Source organism: Barbus barbus, assembly GCF_936440315.1.
Source record: "Barbus barbus genome assembly, chromosome: 16".
In the NCBI taxonomy this organism is placed as follows: Eukaryota; Metazoa; Chordata; class Actinopteri; order Cypriniformes; family Cyprinidae; genus Barbus; species Barbus barbus.
The window spans coordinates 2683152-2705807 of NC_136744.1; the positions used below are offsets into that span (position 1 = coordinate 2683152).

At 39.9% G+C, this 22656-nt stretch overlaps 1 protein-coding gene across 1 annotated transcript; it reads left to right on the forward strand.

Annotated features, from left to right (window-relative positions):
• Positions 1-573: 573 nt before the first annotated feature.
• Positions 574-21898, forward strand: LOC306882149 (uncharacterized protein; the record flags this gene model as incomplete). The annotated part of the gene is made up of 26 exons (XM_079436631.1): positions 574-634; positions 1252-1375; positions 2552-2945; positions 3780-3857; positions 3952-4053; positions 4133-4186; positions 8768-8821; positions 8899-8952; positions 9046-9099; positions 9297-9350; positions 9448-9501; positions 9600-9653; positions 10281-10334; positions 10440-10484; positions 10565-10618; positions 10697-10750; positions 11149-11202; positions 11334-11405; positions 11490-11525; positions 13075-13119; positions 13213-13245; positions 13542-13688; positions 14562-14738; positions 15551-15641; positions 21422-21504; positions 21638-21898. 26 exons carry the CDS (start codon positions 574-576, stop codon positions 21896-21898), a joined length of 2343 nt encoding a protein of 780 aa, XP_079292757.1.
• Positions 21899-22656: the final 758 nt, after the last annotated feature.

A 22656-nucleotide genomic window follows, 5' to 3' on the forward strand; every position in this document is an offset into this window, starting at 1 on the left:
ACCATTATTATTCAGCATTTGTTACGCATGTGAACTTTTCATGGTTTATATTGGAAAGTTGAACTGAAATGTACTGTACTGTTTATTGCATCAATGCATATGTTAGTGTTTTTTTCAGCACTGATTGCATAGGTTTTCAAGCTCCTGATAAAAAGCTGAAATATTAACTTTAAAAGAGTGCGTACAAATAAATAATTGTGTGCGTATTATCATAAATGCATCTGGTTACGTACAAAAGAAAGTTTTGTTAAAAATGTTTGTGAATTGCATCTTGCCAGTGTTATCTCACAGCAGTAATCTCATTTCAAATGCATTTGGAATTGAAATGTAAGTTAATATCACATTTATATTAATAGCAGATTTTTTTCTAGTGCTAAATAATATTTTCCATTTTGTGAAATTTGTATTTTCCGTGAACGTTTATGTAATATATCACCAGTTAAACAGGGTCTACATGTCAGTGCTATAAAGTGTTCACAGTTGTTTCTACCATTATATTTGCAATCTTTCTCCTTTTGCAGGCACATTCAAATTCCAACCATCTTCATTTCAAAAGCTCCAGCTTTGAACAAAATGCTGGTTATCACAGTCCTGCTGGCTGTCTTTGGCCTTGTCAGATGTCAGGAATTACCAAGTAAGAATCTAACTGACCGCAAAATTCAGTACCATGTTAGGATATGTGTTTCAATGTAAATGAAAGTGACTTCAAATTTTGAAAAGCAACTACTGGCAGCAAGTTATCAGGTGAGCTATAGTGAAATGGCTATGAAAGAGTATATTTGCTCCTCTTATTGACCAGTAGAGGGAAGCACGGACCAGTTTAATTCATTCCTGGCCAGTACATCATCATCCGTGCAGTAGGGTTACTTGATGTAGATTGAACTCTGTCTCTGACACTCACTTTTTTTTTTTTTTTTGTGGAAACTGATCTGTCATCTCAATTCCAAATCCAGATTCCATATAAATATCCAAAAGTTTCCATTAGGTTTTCTATGCTATGCACTAGAGAATAAATCATAACTTAGACTTAAATTAATTTGTTGCAGTTTTTTTTTTTTTCATTTAGACTGTCAAACATCATCAACATTTTGTAGCTTAAGTAAATCCATAAACTCTGACAGACTATTGTAAATAATGAAAAACTTGGCCTCAGTTGCATTTACTCTTTTAAAATTCAGTTTGGAATATTACACAGTGAAATCGACCTTGAAATTCCCTTTTTTTGAGCAGCCCATTTGTTTTTATTTTTAGCATATGACCTGTTGGAAGAGTTTCGCTTGTCCGAGTCTAGAGGGGTGAGAAGGGTCGACGGGTCTGAACCTGACGCGGTGGCGTACCGGGTTAACCCGTCCCTCCACCTCAAGAAGAGCACGAGGTATTTATATCGTCCCTCTGACATAACACTTTTCCACTCTTTCTGCTTTTCCACTGAGCGTAATCATGCTCGCCTCCAAACAATATCTCTCATTTCCTGCTCCTGCTTCCCAGAATCTTCCACTACTATAATCTGGGGTTTGATTAAAATTTTATCAGATATATGCTCACACATAATATAGTATGCATACACAGAGCTGTCTGTTCCTAAACAGCACAGTCATTGTCCTGAAATGTTGGCATTATATTCTCAAATCTTTCTCAAGCATCAGCAGCTGTTCCTGCGTGTCAGCTGTGGTTATGGCATGTGCTGGGTCTTTCCTTTTGTGCGTGTGGGCCAGCAATGCTGTCCGCAACTACCTCCCACTAACATCCCCTACTTGACCAAATAATCATGAGAAGTACATGACTGTAAAACAACCACCAAATGTGGATGCAGAATGGGATCAACAACATCAAAAGAGAAAACAAGAGAGCTGTGGAACCACACTGTGCATAAATGAACATTGTTCTTGGAAACATTAACTGCTAATTTAAAAAAAACTGGTTCACTTTAGAAACAAAGAGAAGCAGAAAACTGAATTGGAAACAATTGGAGACCATTTGGTTTAGATTAATGCAAAACCTCACAGAAGGTCACTGGAAAAGACCATTATAAAACAAAATACGTTCCAAAAGTTATCAAGATATTAGCATGTTTTAAATATGGTAATCATTCAGTACCACAATATATATATATATATAAAAGTACCATGGTGTTACCATCACTGTATCTAGGGCCACAGCTTAAATTAAACGGTCATGGGACAATTTTTTTTCACTAAACCTACTATTATGTCATGATACGTATACTTGTAACACATTATCTCCATTGTATGTGAGTTAGTTCCAGTCCACAAATTTGAGTTGGCTGAGGTTCCGTCCAACAGTTTTTTGTTTTTGAGTTCTAGACATACATTAGTTTCTGAATTAGTGGTGGGGATTTTTCAGTGACTCTTTCAACAGAGGCAGGTCTTAATGAGTGACTTATTGAATCATTCACACAACTACTTTGCGTTGTTTGGAAATTTTCAGAAGTTGATTTTTCTTTGGCTTTGTTTGCACTGAAATATCCCTTTTGTTCATTTCTCCTTTCCCTGTGAACTGCACATATGCTCTCACCCATCTCTCCATCCAGCGACATCTACCCGGACGGCCTACCGTCAGACTACTCTGTCATCGCCACCTTCAAAGTGCCCAAGGACACTGCTAAAACATCCTGGAATCTGTGGCAAGTCAGTGATCCTGAAGGCCGGGACCAGGTGGGCCTTCGTTTTCAGGGCGACACTAAAACCCTGGACTTCTTCTACACCAGCCCACAAGGCACACAGATGCTGCGGACCTTCCAGAGAGTGGAAAAACTCTTTGACGGTGAGTGGCACAAGCTGGCATTGAGTGTAAAAGGAGAGCAGGTGAAGCTGCTGGTGGACTGTGAGGAGGTCAGCGTGGAGCCTCTGGATGAGCCACGGCCCGTGATCCGGCAAGGTTTTACCTCCATCGTCAAGAGGGCTGTAGGTGACCGTTCGGTTTCGGTGAGTACCAGGGACAGGCTTGAGTACTTGAGTACATTACAAGGAGTTATCAGGCACAGTGGAAATGCTGTCATTATTTACTCGCCATTAAAACAATAAATTCTGTGGAATGCAAAAGGCAATGTTTTGCAGAAAAATAATTATCTTCAATACAAAGTAACAAATATTTTTTTTATTTAATCAATGATCAAATTACTGGTCTTACAACCTATTGCAACATGCTACGTTTGAATATGTGGAGTAGCAAATGAGATTTGAGTGACAGTGAAGGGTGGTGTTCCAAGTATATTAGTAGCATACTTGTAAGTGTACTCTTTCAATACCTATTGAGTCTACATTTGTAGTTTATAAACGTATATATTTAAGTGTAACAGTAGTAGACTTTGAGTACACGACTAGTGTAAATTCAAGTTTTTATTTTCTATTGCAACAATACAAGTTAATTTATAAGGTATGCTGTCTTTACAGTTTATTCACACTGTGGAATTTTCAATAAAACCAACCAAATGTACTATTAAAAAGTAAACACATGCCAAGTATTTTTAAACTACTTATTTATACTTAGTGTATTGCAATGAAAAGATCGAGGGCATGTATAGGCCAAATATACTTTGACTTTTTTCTACAGTAGTTTGTAAAAGCCAAGTCAACATAAACCAAGCATACTTAAGTATGAATATCCATCTGATAAGTGCTTAAAAAGTAGATTACAATTACAACTCTCTTGTTTTTGGTGTAAAAGAAGTATACTAATAGCACACTTGAAAAATCGTCTTTTTTTGTAAACGTATCCTACGTGATAAGCTATATGCTAAAACCTCTATGCTTGTACAGGTGGATCTGCAAAAGATGGAGGTCTCCTGCGATGCGGATCAGGCATACTCTGAAGGCTGCTGTGAGCTCTCCAGTGTGGTGAGTCATCTGCCCCGTGTGTGGGCTCTTGCCCTCTTCTGCATGAGCTTTCAGCTGATCGTAGGCCTGTTCTCATCAGCTCGTTCCTCCACAGTGCGGAGGATATGCTGAGATTGGCTTAACTGCTGGAAGAGGAAGAGCCACCTGTAAATGCGTACACGGACAGCCGGGTGTCCAGGGACGCCCAGGACCCAAGGTGGCCAAAACCTTGGTTCTCTTTTCCTAAACAATAAACTCTGCTATGCAATCTCTACAAGTGTGTCCTTCTTCCGTAGGGTCACAGAGGCCTGCCAGGGAATACGGGAGACCCAGGCAGAGTGGGAAACTGGGTAAGAGTTCTGTCTGAAATCTCTCACCATAGTGTGGGACTCTGCTGTGTTTGAGTTGGGTTTAATGAGAGGGTATTAATGGACAAACATGCACTGTCAGGAATGAAAACAAGCAGAGAGGATTGAAAGAAGAGATGGAGGAGAGAGGGAATTAACCTGGAATAGATCCTGCCTGGGAAGTGAAGTTGTGGAAAATGGCAGTAGGAGAATTACTGACGTAGAGCATGATGGAAACAAGAGTCAGGACTCACTTTGAGAAAATAGTAAACACTGAGGCTCGTCTCATTCAGCAGAGCATCCTGCGGTAGTTTTTTATTTACTGACAGCAGCACAGCAGTAAATACTGTCAGTGATAGGCTGTTGCTGTTATATGCTTGCTAAAGCCCATCAAAAGCGCTATGTATGTATTTGAGAGATAAGAGATAAGTATGTGGTATTTGAAACTATGAAAACGGTATAAAAACACGTGTTCACAGAGATATTAAATAAAATTGACACTTGCAGGCACTCTTGAAAGCACAAACCAAGGAGGTCTATAATACTTGCTGAAAGCTATGTTAGCATAGGCATTCATCTCAATGGAACTTCTTTGTAGAGTATGGTACTTCTTTGAAGTAATAGATTTGAAACCTACTGTCTTCGCTCATGGAACAATGAATGTTTTCAGCCACTAATATGAGCAGTAAATTCCATGCAATTAATCACATTAACCATGACAGTGCCCACAAACCATTTCATGCTCCCCCAAAAAAGAGTTAGGCATGGGAAAGCATCTACTATATTATTATTTATTATATAATATAATCAGACTACATTTAATCGCTGATGATAGAGAAAATGTTTTTTAAGACCTGATGAAGGTTAACAGTGGCATGCTAACCAGCCAAACCTTCACACCTTGCGATAAATACAGAGGTTTCTTGTCACTTATCTGAGATGTCTATATTCTAAATGTCTTGCATAAACTGGAAAGCTTCAACCATCTCTAGTTTTTTCTGGGAAGGTTTCTAAGTGCTTCTTGGCTTTGTTCAGACAGGCAACAAACAAGCATTTTTTGGCATACCTTGTATGGCTCAAATCCCTTTAGCTGTTTTTAGCCTGAACCGCACAAAACCCCAATTTTACAAATCCGATCCACACCACATCCATGTGGTTAGAAATCTGATTAAAATCAGGCTTTTGGAAATCCTTAATGTCTTAATGGTCCGATCAGATTTCAAATATATTTCTGTCATTTGAGAAGCTAAGTGACTGTCACGTCACACAAAGTAAAGCCTACAACTTTCTGACTTCACTCATGCATTTACAGTGGTGAATGTGTGAGCAATTTTGCACAGGACATGAATGAATGTCTTATTCAGTAATGCCTTTGCCATTTATGAGGTCTGATACATCTCTTGAGTTCAGCAACATGGTGAGATAGACATAAACAGAGGCAAAAATGTCAATGCTGACAACAATGTTAACGCCAGGTTCATACATACTCCGTTTGCAGTACATATGTGGTGCAGAAGCAGCACGAGCTTGTTGTGCTTTCACACAACAGTGCTTAACTGATCCACAGCTGTAGGCCTATACCACAAACACAACATATATTCATTATTTTTATTTCAATTCAAGAGTTTACTGAAAATGGTTTGTCAGCATTTCGATTCTCTAGACAGTAAAGTCTTTCATGGATGTCATATTTAAAAGCATTTTCGACGAAAACAGCCGACTCTCACCTTTTCTTTTGTGTTTAAATCTTTATACAAGAAATCCTGCAGGTCATAAATAACTTCATGTTTTTCACCTCCATGAAGGGTCTAATGTGCACAGAAAACAAAACAGCACACGCACTGCAAACGGAGTATGTGTGCATCAGACATAAGGGCTTCATCAGCGGAACTGCGGAACTGTAAATAACACAGGAAGGAAGGCTAATTTTAGATATTTGATTAAGGCAGGCTCTATTTGTAACACTCCTCTCTCCTGGCCTGGAATGGTAGTTCTTGATAGGTTTACACATTACCATCATAAAACTAATTCTCTATGGAAAAAATAATAGTATTTTTACTTCCGGAACCCTACTATTAAACTCTGTCAGAAAAGTTCCAAGACCCCATGCGTAACGTGAGTAAATGATTTAATTATTTTAAACGCTTCCAGAATCGTTATATTTACCGTACACCCGTTTGCTTATGAGTTGCAGTGGTATAAATAAATAAACGGAAAAATCAGTTGTGGCGTCAGACAAACTGGAGACAAACTCAAAGGGAGCAAAGCTATTAGAGTCTAAACAGGCCCTGCAAATATACAAGACAATGTCTGCCGATCAGCTTAATTAAAGGACATGGCATAGCGCATCAGGATCCAATTACTAGTATACATTTGGGTTATGTAAGCACATTTCATGTTCGTGAGCGACCTTGGGCGGTAAACTTGATTCTTTCCACCCTGGAGTTATGACTAATTTACCTCTTTGATCTGAGTCCAGTTCTCTGTGGTGTTCTGGAGTAATATCTTTAAAAGTCAGCCCCTGCAGCATGTGGCGGAGCTCTTTTTCAAGTATTGACATTGAAGATGCTTCTGTAAATCGGTCATAGAATCTTTCCAGAAAAATACACTAATGCTCTATCCTTCTTTTCTTCCTACAATCTCTCACCCATATACACGCCCACACTTTTGACAATCCGGTACAGTCGGGCCGCTGCAAGGGTGGATATGTCTGATGCAATATGCAGCAGAGGATGCAACATTGTGTTTACTGCCTTCATGCTGGGGGCTACTGAGTGCATTTCCCCCGCAAACGCACTGTACATCTGCTGCCGTGTGTGGTCTCTTCTGTGCCAGGAGGAGTTTGTAAAAGTCTTTACTGTGTTTTGTGAACCCCTGTTCCCAGAGGTTACTCCACTAATTGCACCGTGTGGCTGTAGCACAGAACTTAATGTACTGAGGGAGCTGCTTGCTTATTGTTTTAAGTGAGTCAGCGTTTGATAATGGCCAGTCATTTCATGACATGAGCAAAGCAACTTCAATGTGAGAAAGTTGAGCAGAGTTAAACATTATGCAAAAGAGCAGTGACAGAATGTGGGGACCAATGGGGAGTGTGTGAACAAGAAGCATAAGCAGAGCAGTGCGCAGCATTTGTAGCGAACAGGTACAGGTAGTCCTCCAATTTTCATAAGCCAGTCAAGTGTATTTGTTTACAATCGCAATAATGTTCTAATGCAATGGTGGTACATGTAACCATATAAGACGTTAACAATATAACATGTTGTGCAGTACAGTTTATGCTAAAAAATTCAACTTAAGCAATGTGTATACTTTAAAATGCTTTTTGTGTTGTGCTGTCAATAGTGTGTTTTCTAAAATCTCATGTGTTTGCTGACCATGAGCAGCGCAGCAAAAATAGATTCAGCACCGAAATGATCGCGGTACTGCCACTTCTTCTCTGCTTCTGCTATGTGGACCCGAGTATGGGTCACCATACTTGGTCACACATCACGTCCTTTCCTTCCTCATGTCATTCCACATGCGTAAGATAAAACCCAAAAGCGTTCTGACCCCCCATAGGCAGCAAGGGAACTACCACGTTCAAGGTCTAGAAACGTAGTAAGGACTTCGTTAAAATAGTCGATGTGTTGGCAGCAATAGCCTTGTAAGCAGCGAACCAACATACAGCGTCGTCAATCTACGGGTGTCCTGAGTTCGAATCCCGGGTTGAGAAATTGTTGAACAAAGTGGTTATTTTTGTTTTGTTTGCGCACAAAAAAGTTTTTTCGTAGCTTCATAAAATTACAGTTGAACCATTGATGTCATATGGACTGTTTTAACAATGTTCTTAACAATGTTTCTGGGTCTTGAACGGGGTAGTTCCCTTGCTGTCCATGGAGGGTCAGAAAGCTCTAAGATTTCATAAACAATATCTTAATTTTTCTTTCGAGGATGAACCGAGGTCTTACAGGTTTGGAACGACATGGGGATGAGTAATTAATGACAGAATTAAAATTTTTGGGGTGAACTATCCCTTTAAATTAATTTAAGAGAATTCCATATGAATCTCCCCCATGATCAGTGCAAAAAAACAGGGCACTTGAGAATGGCTTACAAATGAAGGAAAGGAAGACATATTACGCGATCAGGCCGAACTTCACAATTGACCTCTGTGCAGCAAGAACAACTGTTCTGAAGCATTAAATCATGTTGTTAATCCATTGTTGCAATATACTTTTTAAGAAGTAAATTAGTAAGAAAAACTGTGCACAGGGCTTGAGTTCCACTGTTTGCCCTTTAAATGTATATTTTTTTTCATTATAACCCTGGAAGCTACTGGCAGTTGTTCAGCACTGTGACTAAGGATCCTGTTTGGTCAAGTGCATTTTTATACCAACATGGAGGAACCATTTCCAGCCGTTCTGTAGCTCCAGGCTGTCATATAGTGGAATACATGCTGCCTTTTTCCAGCACCGTAAACCAAGTTCTTTATGTCTTTGGCCAACATTATTGGCCAATTAAAGTCTACATCTGTTGTCATTGTTACATATTATTTAAAATTACAAGCAATCTTGCAAGCATTAATCTCAGAACTTCTTGTTGCAGGGGGTACGTGGGAACACTGGAGATTATGGACATATAGGAGAGCCTGGGCCTAAGGTGAGTGGCTTCATTGTACAGTCCCTTGGTTGGCATTGTTGTACAAATCCACTCAACAGTCAACTTGCGTTCTACAGGGTGAAGAAGGCATCCAGGGAGAAAAGGGCATGAGAGGACCTCGAGGCCAGGAGGTAATACATCGTCCAAGTGCAGAGCCCCATTTTGATGGCCTTGTAGCTTTGCATCCAAAGGTTTGCAATAACAAATCTTCTTCTCCCACACAGGGTGACAGAGGAGCCAAAGGCCTGAAAGGCCTAAAAGGAGCTTCAGGTCATAAGGTAAAAACAGCATTAGTGCAGTCTACTAAATCACCTTTGGACACAAGCTGGTTGTTGCTTGTTGCAATATTTTTTGCAGTAACCACATTTTAAAAGTAATACACAAAGAAATGATGTACTGTATGAAAGCTTGAGCACATGAAGGTAACCAATGCATTGCACATTATATAAGTGTTATGTTGTGCATCTTATCAAAGGGAGTGCGAGGTTCATCTGGAGAGAGGGGTGAAACTGGCCAGCAGGGGGAAGTTGTAAGTTCTGTTGGAAAATACTTTGCTTCGATAAAATATATGTGATTGTGTTATTGGGGATATGAATGACTCATTCGCTCCCCACCACATCTCCCAGGGTGCAGCAGGAGAACGGGGATACGAGGGGATTGCGGGCTATCCGGGAGTGAAGGTATGTTTTCTCCCCCTCTCTGGTTTGTTATTGTCTCTAAAACATTTGTTGCTGTGTTTAGTTGGAAATCTCACAATTCCCATTCCTTCTTGGAACAGGGAAATGAAGGCTTAACCGGAGCTGAAGGATCTCGAGGACCACGGGGTCAGCAGGTATAAAAACACACTGGGGACGTTGGGCAATGTACTGCATGACATTTAATACCCATGGAGTGATCTTAAATTTAAAATCTGACACCTCCTTGGATCATTTATGCATGTGCACGTTTCTGTATTCATGGAGGTCAACGAGAAAAGTTTAGGGACTCCGTGGGTGTATGTCATGAAAAAATGAAAAAATCGAATTTCATCCTAAAATCAAAAGGAAAAAAATAAATCTTTGTAATAAACAAAATAAAGACTATTATTAGGATTATTATTATAATTTTTAAAAACATTACAGGCTGGTAAAAGGAACACAACACTGAAAACACCACAAGTCTGAAATTCCTGATCTTTTGGGGTTTGAAGAGGAATGAAACTGTCTGCAGGGACACAATTTAAACATCAACAAAACTGTTTACAAATGCCAGCTTTGAAAATTGTGGTGGTTTGAGGAAAATTAAAGCTCAGCTCAATATTTCTAAGATCACATACAGATTCTGACCCAACTTCCTGCCATATACAATCTGTTGACACCACAAGCAGCAAAGCTGGCCTTTAAATAAAAATAAAACAATTAATACAAATGTCATAGGAATGTGACTGCATGTTTATGTTCTTTTTTCTGTTCTGTGACAGGGGATTGTGGGAGATCCCGGTGAACGAGGAACAGCAGGAGAAAAGGGAAAGCCAGTAGGTATTCTAGTTTTCACAAAAACATGCTGCTTTAAACAATCAGATGGATGATGGTAACATATTGATGGCACATACAGTAGATATCTTTTTTACTCTTCACAGGGTATTCTAGGCCCAAAAGGAAAAGTTGGTGGAATAGGGGAAAAGGTTGGTTACTTGTCAAGCAGTCATAATGACAAATACTTTGTTGACCAATGAATTAGTGCTGATTCTTTTGAATATTTCAGGGTATATTTGGTGATCCAGGTTTGCCAGGGCGAGATGGAGACCATGGAATTGAGGTACAGAGTACCCTTTCATCTGAACTTTGTTTCATGCCCACTAGCTTGACTTTAATCTCATGGTATTACCACATGCAGGCTTATCAGGGACCACAGGGACATGAGGGAAGACGTGGACAAAATGGTGAAAGGGTAACCTAAAATTGTATTCTTCCTCTGAAACACACAGTTGTATTTGTACACCCCTATTTAGCTTCTAAATGTATAGAACCACAGCAAAATAGTTTTAGTTGTGAGTTGTAAGTTGTAAAAGACTGAGCAACACAGAGCTCAAACTATCAAACGGTTCTCTCCAGTGAATCAGTTAGAACAGTTCTTCACTTACTGTATTGGATTTTTGTTTGTTTATTGTTCATATATACATTTATATTAAATATATTCAAAATACAAAAAATATATTACTGAACCAGAATCGTCTAAGGAAATGAGAATCGGAAAAATTGCCGCTAAAGTCCCATCTCTACAGAGGCATCTGTCGGATTGGGTGTAGTTGTGTGTGCTTATGTAACATGCTTGAATATTTTACACAGGGTGAAAAAGGCGAACAAGGACCTCTGGGGGAAATGGGCCCTCCTGGACTAACAGTAAGTACTGACCACTGCACTGAGCTATATGTGACTTTTGTGAATACCACCTTAATATTTTACCATGGACTTTTATGACATAAAAATACACCCTGCCTTCTGGTAGATTTATAAAGTGATATAATCTCTAGGGGCCACAAGGTTACAAGGGCTCTGCTGCAAAGCCAGGAAGACCAGGATTTATTGGGCCCCCTGGAAGAACGGTGAGCTATATTCCAAATATTCCAAAGCTTTTGAAATAAAAGTTAATACGCTCCAAAATGCTAAAACATACCATGTCTTCATAGGGGCATATGGGAATCCCCGGCAGACCAGGCCCCAAGGTAACGATCTCCACTATAGTATGAAACCCAAATTTAACCCAAATTTGTCTTATTAAAGGGTCATTTTGAAACTTTCAAGAGGTTGCAAACAGACATAAAATGGCTAGACATAACTGGGGACAAGGTGTGATGTAAATCATCTCCTATAAATCCTTGTCTTGTAAATTTAACATATTTCTACATCAGTTCATCAAAGTTCTGTCATGCAGAAAACTTTATAGAGGGGTTACAGCAGATGTATAAGATTGTGTGTCAGTATTGGCTTAGTGTAGCCAGATATCCCAGGATCCACTGTCTAAAATAAATTGGGGGGAAAATGAGGCCCACATTTTCTTTTTCAGAGTCCTTTTGGCATCTTACCATATTGAATCACTGCTATGAGCAATTACAGAAAACCATCTAATGTGATGGACAGCCATTTAAACACTTGTGAAATGTATACTAATACAGCGTGTCATCAGATTTGTTTATTTGCAAATTGCTGAAATATCGTCTTGAAAAGGGGGAGCTCACCCATTCACAAAAAAAGCGAATGAAGAAATGCCAGAACACACCCGCCGTCATCTGAAAGCACAGAATATGTTTTCACACTGGAGTCATGTCTGAGCAGCACAGCTCTTCACTGGTTAGCACAGCAGTTTTTGGCCTCTTATACAGTGACTTGGATCTGAGTGCAGTCACACTACAAAGAGTGTTAGACTGAAACTGCTGGCTGCCGTGTTCTCATTCCAGCATCAGTTCTCTGTAGATATCTAAACTTCTGAGAAGATCTCCACACTTCATTTAAACATATCACTGCAGACAAGACTTTTCATCGACATATTTGAAAATAACTGAATATTCAGAGGGACTCTAGCGTCAGATGGTGAAGCATCATATGGTGTTAAAAGAAACACGTCTTTTCCCTCGGTGGACATCTGTTATCTAAACATTGTTTCACCATCACTTGGATTTCGCCATAAGCACGGGTGACTCTTAACCGCTGTAAAGACACATTTACCAGAACATACTTTGCGAAATTTGAATGACTGCCCATCAACAGCCTGATGTTGTATTAACATGTTATGTAATGTAATATACATGGTTAGAAAATGGAAAGCATACAAAAGTTAGAAAATGGAAAGTATCGGTTTTGTTCCTGCCACTATTCATTTTAGCAAAAGAAATGGGACCCACGGTCTAGAATTCAAATGTGCACCCATCCAGAAAGAATTATGAAAAATGCAGTCATTGGTAGCAGGAACATTGTTGCAAACACTTGGAACATCATGTTCGTTGTGTAGAGAGTCTGTAGAGCAGTTGAGAGCCAGAGTACACAAAATTAGATCTCAGGCTAATGTGTAAAATTCCAGGGCAATTTTCCGATTAGGACACATTACAGCAAATGGTTTTCCTCTGAGTTTTGCAGCTCTCTTTTCACACAAACACAAAGTGATGAAAAGCACCACCATCATTTCAGGGTTTCCTCTCGCAACACCTTGATGACTAATTTTGAACTACAAATCACATTTATTGGATCAATTGCAAATGTTGCTTTTGAATCTTCCAGGGTGACACTGGCATTCCAGGGGTCCAGGGAAGCAAAGTGGAGAAGGTAGTTGTTGACTCAAATGCATTTCATTTCCTGTTGACACATTTCCATTATCATATGGTTCTAGTTTCTCACAACGCCACATTGTTTCCACAGGGTGCAAAGGGAGTCAAAGGACCTAAAGGCAGGGTAAGACCATCTCAGAGATTGTTCACATTTCTGTTTAATTAACACCATGGAGACGACTTCTAAGCATTAGCGGTGATGGGTCTGGTCTGTCCACAACAGCAGCAGAAATCTAGTTGGATTACATTTACAAAGCTGGTTTTGGAAAGACACGACCGATTGCCACATCAGCGTATTGTTTGAGTTCCATGTCGTATTTCTTTCCAGACGTTCTGTCGAGATATCGTTCAGAAATATGTACACAGTATAAAAGTGAACTTGCTTGTTTATGGGTGTGTTTGTATTTGTTTGTTTTCCAGGCAGGAGACGCCGGTGTGCCAGGGCAACAGGGAAGTAGAGGAAAGCGAGGACCTGCTGGAGATCCGGGTAGAAAAGGCCGTGTAGGCTCCAAGGGAGTGAGAGGAGACGGTGGCCCAGTGGGCTTTCAGGGCCCACCAGGCCCACCAGTAAGTCTGAAAATCCAACTCACAACACACAACTAACCTTCTTTCTGTTGCTTGCTTTGAGGAAGAGACTGACCTTTTGAATGAGAGAAATCATAAGACTTGACATGCAAGATATAGAAAAGAAAGTCTCTTTTCTTTCAGTTCAAAGAGCCAGTCATCATATTGCTTAAAGGTACCGCCTTGTATTGCTCTTCAACGTGTAAGGGCTGGACAGACTGGAGATATCTTTTTAAGCCTGATAAAAAAAAAAAACTAAAAAAAAAACTGTCCAAACATATTATTATGTATCGATACACAGCTCTTTCTTCATCTTAACAGATATAGTAGAAGCTGTGATTCCATTCCTATTACCTAGCCTGGACGTATTGCCAAAATGGCTTTCACCTGCCTGAGGGACTTTATGGACTTTACGCTATGGCCCATAAACAACTGAGGGTGCACATTAATAAACAAAGGTCCCGAAATTCAACCTTTCTTCCTTACCTAAGCCTAAGTGAATATCTGTTTACAGGTTTGTTAAGTGTTTTCGTTTGCATTTTCCTGGCTGACTAACAAGCATCACCTTCAGACAAAGCCTTCAAAGCTTCTGGGAGATTCGGCCCTTGTGGCACTTGGCGTAGCATGCATGAAATATGTGGTAACCATTTTGGTGTCAAGATCCCTTGTAAACGCTTTCTCATTAGTGCGGCTTTCTCTGCCGCTCAGGGCAAGGTTTTAATTTAGTGTGGTTGTAAATCCATAATGAGGTTGGTGAAATATTGTTGGCTGTATTTGTTTCTCCTTTATTACACAGCCACCCATTTCCAGACTACCACGGGCGAGAAGTGCTCTGATCTGAGCTCCATGTTTCAGTGGTAATGATCTCTTTCTTAGGGCCCCACTCTTCCTGCTCAACATGTTATCGAGGTCTGCAAGAAGGTGGTGCTGGAGCAGATGTCCATGTTTGCCAACTCAGTGAAAAGGACTTGTGCGGCCGTGTGCCCGCTCTATGGAGATGTGCCAATGGGCGCTCCAGGTCCCCCAGGAACAAAAGGACAACCAGGACCTCAAGTAAGTTACACACCTCTGAGAAGAATAACCTCACAACAACCCAGGAACAGTCTTAATTTTGCTTGGCCTAGGAAACAAAAGGCATTTAGACGTGGTTTGTTTAAGACATCACAGTTTGCACATGTTAAACCTATCTTTGCCATAGTAAACTAAGGAAGAACATGGTCCATACATCAACTTTCTTCTAGGTCAAGTCTGATATGTACATAGTGTGAAGGCCTCTGGAGAGCGTGCAGCAGTGTTTGGCAGTATAGGTTGGAATTAAAACATTCAGAATTTCCAAGTCCCCGTGAAGACAAATAGGAAGTCGCAGACGAGGCACTTGCTCTGTGTTGAATGGTTTTTGGAGAGAATCCCACCTTCACTGGAGTGGAAAGCCTTTCCATATTTCTCAAGCAAATCTTTTTTTCAGACTTCTCGAACATTTTCACTCAAGAGGCCCAAAGGCGAATAAAAGTTCACAGAGCCTCAAATTCAAACATGTAAATGTAAAAGTTTGTAAAATTGAGGGTTGTGAAAAAAGGATCAGCATAGCAAAAAAAAAAAAAAAAAAAAAAAATCCTAGGATTATAAAGGGATCATTCATCACCATAATTTACACACTCTCATGCCATGCTTAAGATCTTTTGCAGAATGTCTAAGCAACTATTTTGCTATTTACACATTTGCCAGTAGCTGTTAAGCAAGAGGTTCCCCAAAGTCTGCTCCAGGGGGACTGTAACTGTTGCTTTGGGGATAAAAGTGTCTGCTAAATGACTGATTACTAAAAATAACTAAATATGTAACTATTTCTGCAAACACCATTATAATAGGGTGATCCTGGCATTGATGGTCTTAAAGGAGAAATCGGGCAGCAGGGATTCTACGGAGAACCCGGTGACCAAGGAAGACAGGGCTCACCAGGTAAATTTTCACACTGTAGTCCAAACAGTAGCTTATTGGACATGTACCAATACAAGGGTGGTCCACCATGTTGGTGCCTTCACATCAAATAAATGCAGTCGAACTGATGTAGATAGCGTAAAAAGTCACAAATAAAGAACGTGCCAAGATATAGAAAAGCAATAATGCTATAAAGGGTTATCTGCCTGTATTGCTCTTGGCGTGTTCATGCACAGTGAACTAGCATAACAAATACTTCTCAGCTGGAAAACTGAGCAGCCCATATGACGGATTCACCTTCACAAGGAACTGTTGTCTTTTGAAATGGGATGTGTCATGAAATAAATATGAATCAGCGTATGTGTCCTTAAGCAATGTTAGTCTGCAAGCATCAGCAGAAGAAAAGTAATAGCTTTATTAAACATGAGCAGATGTGCGACTCCTTTGCCAAACTGCATTAATGAGGCAAATTAATATACAGATGCAATTGAGGAATATATCAAACAAAGTGTATAAAGAAAACTTACCAATGATATTACCTTGTTATGACAGAATCAAATAATATACAAGTTAAAAATGTCAGCAAAACAGACAAATGGTTTGTACTGGCTTGCAGGTGGGGTTATGGACCTATGTAGTAAAGATACTTTGAAACTGTTGCTTTCCAAATTATAAGCTACCCACTGCTTAAAACAGTTAAATGTAGTCAAGCTGCCTACAGCTGAGAACATACATTTACATGCACACTGTATGTTATTAATAAACATGTTCTTAATGTTTTTAAACAAGATATAAAAATGGCATGTTTTAGTACTGTCATGAATAAGCCATAGCACATGACAAATGTTTAAATGTAGTTCACAAGACAAAATAATAGCTGAATTAAAAAGAAAGAAAGAAAGAAAGAAAGAAATTTCAATTCAAAACTTTACATACACATGCTTTTTTTCCCTAGTTTGTACTAAACAGTTAAACTGCCCATTGTTGTTCAGAAAAATCCTCCAGGTCCTGCACATTCTTTGGTTTTCTAGCATCTTCTACATATTTGAACCCTTTCCAGAGTGACTATGATTTTGAGATCCATTTTTTTCACAATGGGGACAACTGAAGGACTCATATACAAGTTTTTTTTTTTAATGTAGTACTGCCCTTCAGAAGCTACTCAAGATATTTACAAGAAATATCCCAAAAAAATTAAACAAAATAATAACAATTTGTAACAATGTTTTAAACTTTTAACAATAAATAATAATAATAATTATTATTAATAATAATAGTAAAATAATAATATTTTGCCTTATGGTCTGAGAAACTGGGTTAGGCGTTAAACCAGGGGTGTCCAAACCTGTTCCTGGAGGGCCACTGTCCTGCAGAATTTATCTCCAGCCATAATTAAACACATATAAGCAGTGGATCAAGTGGATCAAACTCACTATAAACTTGTAGGCAAGAGTGTTGGAGCTGGTTGGAGCTAAACTCTGCCAGACTCTGGCCCTCCAGTACACCACTGGCTTAAACTGTCAAACACACACAAGGTTATGTAAAACCAAAAAAAAAAAAAAAAAACACACACCTTGTAATCAGCATTTTTACATATAACACAGCTTAAATTTAGGCAACCCGAGTTCGAGTCCTGGCTCCTGGACATTTCCCGATCCATCCCCCTCTCTCTCTCATTTTGATTCCTGTCACTATATTTTATCTTATCTCAATAAAGGCAAAGACCACTCTACCAAGACCAAATACATTATTTGCCATAATATTGCCATATCCATTACCATGCTAATCTCTATGAGAGTTGTCATGACAGAGAATGAGAAAATAAACACAGTGGATGGATTTTTTCCACAATAGGGTGGTTGTGTACACATACTGCAGACTAGGGGTGGCACGGTACACAGATGTCACGGTTCGGTACGTACCTCGGTTCGGGGGTCACGGTTCGATACAATTTCGGTACAACAGGGGAAAAAAAGACATCTACTTTGCTCAGTTTCTTTTATTTTGATGTGAAAATGCTAAATATTATTACATGTTATATATATAAAATCTGTTTTGTTTTCATTGTGAGTGTACACAAATAAAAGCAGACCTTTAACTACAAGCAACAGCACAAATAAAAATACAATAGAGTAAAGATACAAATAAAATAATCAGTGATTTTCAGGGGTTTTTTAGGTACAGAAATTGAATAAAGTAATCAAAGGTAAAACAGCATTGCATATTTGACTGTATAAATTAAAGATTACTCTTTATTAAAGTTACAAAAGCGATTCAATCAAGAGCAGTGAGTGATTTCTTTGTTGTTGCTGTTTATTTAATATTAAGAAAGTGCTGTCACTTTTAAGAGAAAGCACTGATACTGTACGCCCAGCCGGCTATATCTGCTATAGGATACTTACCAAGACGGGCATTTTGACAGAATTTTGTGTGAATTTATCCATTCAAACACAATACTTCAGAGAGAGCTTCATATTTGCGCGCGTTCTGAGGCGCAGGTTTGAGCGCTTCTGATGAACGCACGCACAAATCTTCTCACTGCGCGCGCGAGCTCGCGTCCTCTGGCTCTTAAATATTTGAGCTGGCAAAGCTTACATGACTTTAGTTTAAACACCGATATCAACGTGTGCTGTTCAGATCTCACCTGTGTGCGCGCTATCAGCACCCGGGTGATGACGGAATAAATGCTCATATTCCAGCATACGGCACTCGCATTGAACAAGAGTGAATGATTTGTCCACTTATTATTATTTTTTTTTCTTTCTCATCGCTGTTGTTGTAATGTACTGGGAAGCCAGAATGCGCATCCATTAACAGAAACATACATTAGCCGAACCCTATTTGTTTTACGTGTTATTTATAACAAACCACATGCGTTGTCAGAATTAAGTTGAACCGCGGTCCTAGCGCGTGCCGAACGGTGTGTGGAGAACCGTGCGGTTCGGTTTTTTTCCGCGAACCGTGCCACCCCTACTGCAGACACACAATTATGGTATTGCCCAAAAACTATTTAAAAATAAAAATGTACAGATTTGCTGTTTTAAAAAAAAATTCTAACTACCTTTTATCAATAAAAAAAATGCAAAATGTTTCTGTGCAGCTGAACTGAATTTTAAATGTAGCACTAGTTGTTCATATTTTACTAAATTATCACCTCTTCAATTAGCATGTGCTAATCAGCAGTACCTCACTGCATGTCATGTCAAAAGCTTGGTTGAGGTTTTGCTGTTACACATGACAAGATATTATTTTGCATTGTTATTTAGGCTGGCAATGATGTCACATATATCAGTTCCCAGCCAAGCTAATGAAAAATAAGTATATTTACAAGTCATTTTATACAACCCAAATCCCGGAAATGTTGGGACGTATTTGTTTTTTTTTTATTTGAATAAAATGAAAACTAAAAGACTTTCAAATCACATGAGCCAATATTTTATTCACAATAGAACATAGAGAATATAACAAATGTTTAAACTGAGAAATTTTACACTTTTATCCACAAAATCAACTATTTTCAAATTCGATGCCTGCTACAGGCCTCCAAAAAGTTGGCACGGGGGCAACAAAGGGCTGAAGAGTCAAGAAATTTTGAAAGGATTCAGCTGGGAACACATCTAGCAAGTAACTAAGTTAATTGACATCAGGTCTGTAACATGATTAGCTATAAAAGGGATGTCATAGAGAGGCAGAGTCTCTCAATCGATTGCTCCTGTCTGCCGTTCTGCTGAGAGGTTTGCAAATTTGTAGCTCCGTGTAGCTTCGCTTTTCTGCTGAATTTTACTATCACTCTCTGTTGTTTAAAGTGATAAAATACAACTTAATTTCCTCCATATTTCTGATATTATCTATCAAACTAATATGACTAATTTGATCGTTCGCTTTTAATCTAAAACCGCGAGTGCAACGCGTGTGCCATGCATTAGCATTCGTTAGCCGGTTAGCTTGTCATTCGCGTTTCCACTCGCATTTCTATTCGCGCCTATTATTGTTTTCTTTTTTCTCGCTCCGTTTCATCTCTCTCGCGCTCCGTTTGAACTCACGAGTTCATCAAACAACAGTGGTAAATTTGCAATATCATCATCTACAGTGCATAATATCATCAAAAGATTCAGAGAAACTGGAGAAATCTCTGTGCATAAGGGACAAGGCCGAAGACCTTTGTTGGACGCCCGTGGTCTTCGGGCACTCAGACGACACTGCATCACTCATCGGCATATTTCTGTCATTGACATTACTAAATGGGCCCAGGAATACTTCCAGAAACCACTGTCGGTAAACACAATCCTCCGTCCCATCTGCAGATGCCAACTAAAGCTCTATCATGCAAAACAAGGTCCAGAAGCGCCGTCGTGTCCTGTGGGCCACGGCTCATTTAAAATTGACCTTTTCAAAGTGGAAAACTGTTCTATGGTCAGACGAGTCCAAATTTGACATTCTTGTTGGAAATCATGGACGCCATTTCCTCTGAGCTAAAATGAGGACACGTTCAGTTCAAAAGCCAGTATCTCTGATGGTATGGGGGTGCATAAGTGCATACGGTATGGGCAGCTTGCATGTTGAATGTTGAAAGGTATGTAAAGGATTTAGAGCAACATATGCTCCCCTCCAGACGACGTGTATTTCAGCAGGACAATGCAAAACCACACACTGCAGCTATTACAGCAGCATGGCTTCGTAGTAGAAGAGTCCGGGTGCTGAATTGGCCTGCCTGCACTCCAGATCTTTCACCTATAGAGAACATTTGACATATCATTAAACAGAAAATACGTCAAAGATGACCACAAATTCTTCAGCAGCTGGAAACCTAAATCAGGCAAGAATGGGACCAAATTCCAACACCAAAACTGATAACCTTGATGCCCAGACATCCTCAGACTGTTTTGAAAAGAAGAGGAGATGCTATATATGTATATATATATATATATATATTGTGGCGGGAGGAGCCAACGACAGACACAGTGGGCGTGGCGTCAAGCCTCGGAGAGGTTTTTATTAAACGATATATTAAAATAAAGTGTCCAAAAGGGGGAAAAGTGTCCAAAATAAACAGGGATCTGGTGTCCTCGTCGTGCTGCGGGGCTGTGTAGGAGGGCAGTGTTCAGGAGGGAAGGGTCCAGGGAAGGGGCGGAGTCCGGTGGCCGCACGCGCTCCCCTCTCGAGGCCGGGAGCGAGTGGCGGCGGCGTCTCTGGCGCGGCTTCGTCCATCTGCGGAATCCCGGCGCTTCTGGGGGATTCGGCGGCCCGGCATCCTGGCCCGTCAGCCGCCTAACGGGTGCGGCAGTCCTCCTCGACGCTCCCTTCCTGGACCCACGAGGACACCAGCGTGCATGCACGGGGGAGAGACCAGTCTCCCGAGGAGAGGCGCGTTCGGCATTTAACGGCGGCGGTGATGAGGCTCTATTCACGTCAGGTGCGCCTCATCACACGCCGCCAGCCCTGGCTGTTTCAGCGCCCCTCCTCTCTCACACACCCACTCCTGTCGGGAGCCTGGTGAAGGGCGGCGAATACGGGACGGGGTGGTGATGATGGACAGGGGGGAGGCAGCCGACTCGTCACAATATATATATATATATATATATATATATATATATATATATATAGATGCCGTCCCAACTATTTTGAGTTGAAACTATGAACTATGCCACTCAAATTACTGAAATGACTAGTTCAATCTGATGATTAAAATCACACAAGACAGTCAATAAAATGATCCGATCTTCCATCACTACCACCAACATCTATTTGCATTTGCACATTAAATTTTTTTTTTTCATTTTAGTGAAATGTGTTTGCCACAGGTGACAGGGGGGAACCAGGAGACAAGGGAGCTAAAGGCTATGGCCTTCCTGGCCACATTGGAGAGCAGGGACCAAAGGGTAACGTAACAATAAACAAGAATTAGCCTCTCCTATCATAGAAACATCACCTGAGATCAAATGAGTCTCACTGGAACGTTGGTAGACTATGCAGCATTTTATTTATTCATTATGTTTCACATATCATAACTAGGTCAGCGTGGGCGACCTGGCCAGGCATTTGATGGGCAACCAGGTCGGATGGGCGAGAGAGGCCATGTTGGCCAGTCTGGTTTGAGGGGTCATTCTGGACTACGTGGAGTTCCTGGAGTCTGTCTGACATCTGGGTGTGCCTTACTCAATGCTACTTCTAATGCACAACCACGACAAGCACCTCAGCAGGCACCTCAACGGGCACCTCAACCAACACCCCAACGTTCACCTCAACGGGTAACTCAGAGGTCTAGAGGGCGCCAGTGAAAGCATCCTCAAAGGTCAGATAGTGACTTGTGTATAGTATGATGGCAGAAGGATTAGAAACTGAAATGAAAATTAATGTAAATATAAAACTGAAATGTGTCCATCAAAAGACTGAAATACTGATTTAACATTGCAAAATGCTGATTTGTAACAAACTGCAAGAACTTGAAATTGTTGACAAATTTTCATTAAGGTAATTTAAACATACAAATAGAGTTTGCATATATTATAATAGGAACACATGTATATGTAGTTTCAAAAATGATCTGCACATTGCTCAATTTTATTTTCAATAAATGCTGTTTATAATAAAAGTGAAACATTAATATCCAAGCACAATTCTCTCTCTCTCTCTCTCTCTCTCTCTCTCTCTCTCTCTCTCTCTATCTATCTGGACTTGTGATTGTTGTGTAACAGGTTATGTGCATTTGGGTGATTTGTTTATGGGAGATTTAGAGCTGAATTTCAGAGAAACCATAAATCTCCATATGCCATCTGTAGTTCCAGTGACAATAGCATATGGTTTATGTTTTCTTACTCCAGAATATGCTCCTTAACTGGAGCACTACACTATCACTACAAATGAACAACCAAATTTATCTAGGTTTATCAAACATTTAAATGTTAGAATGAATCAATTCACAGATTTTTTTTTTTAATTTATGAGGTTTAGAAATTAAATAAGTGGGCTGAAATAGGCACCATCCTCAACCTTTTTTTTACGGCAAAGGTACTTCAATTACACCACAAAACGTGTG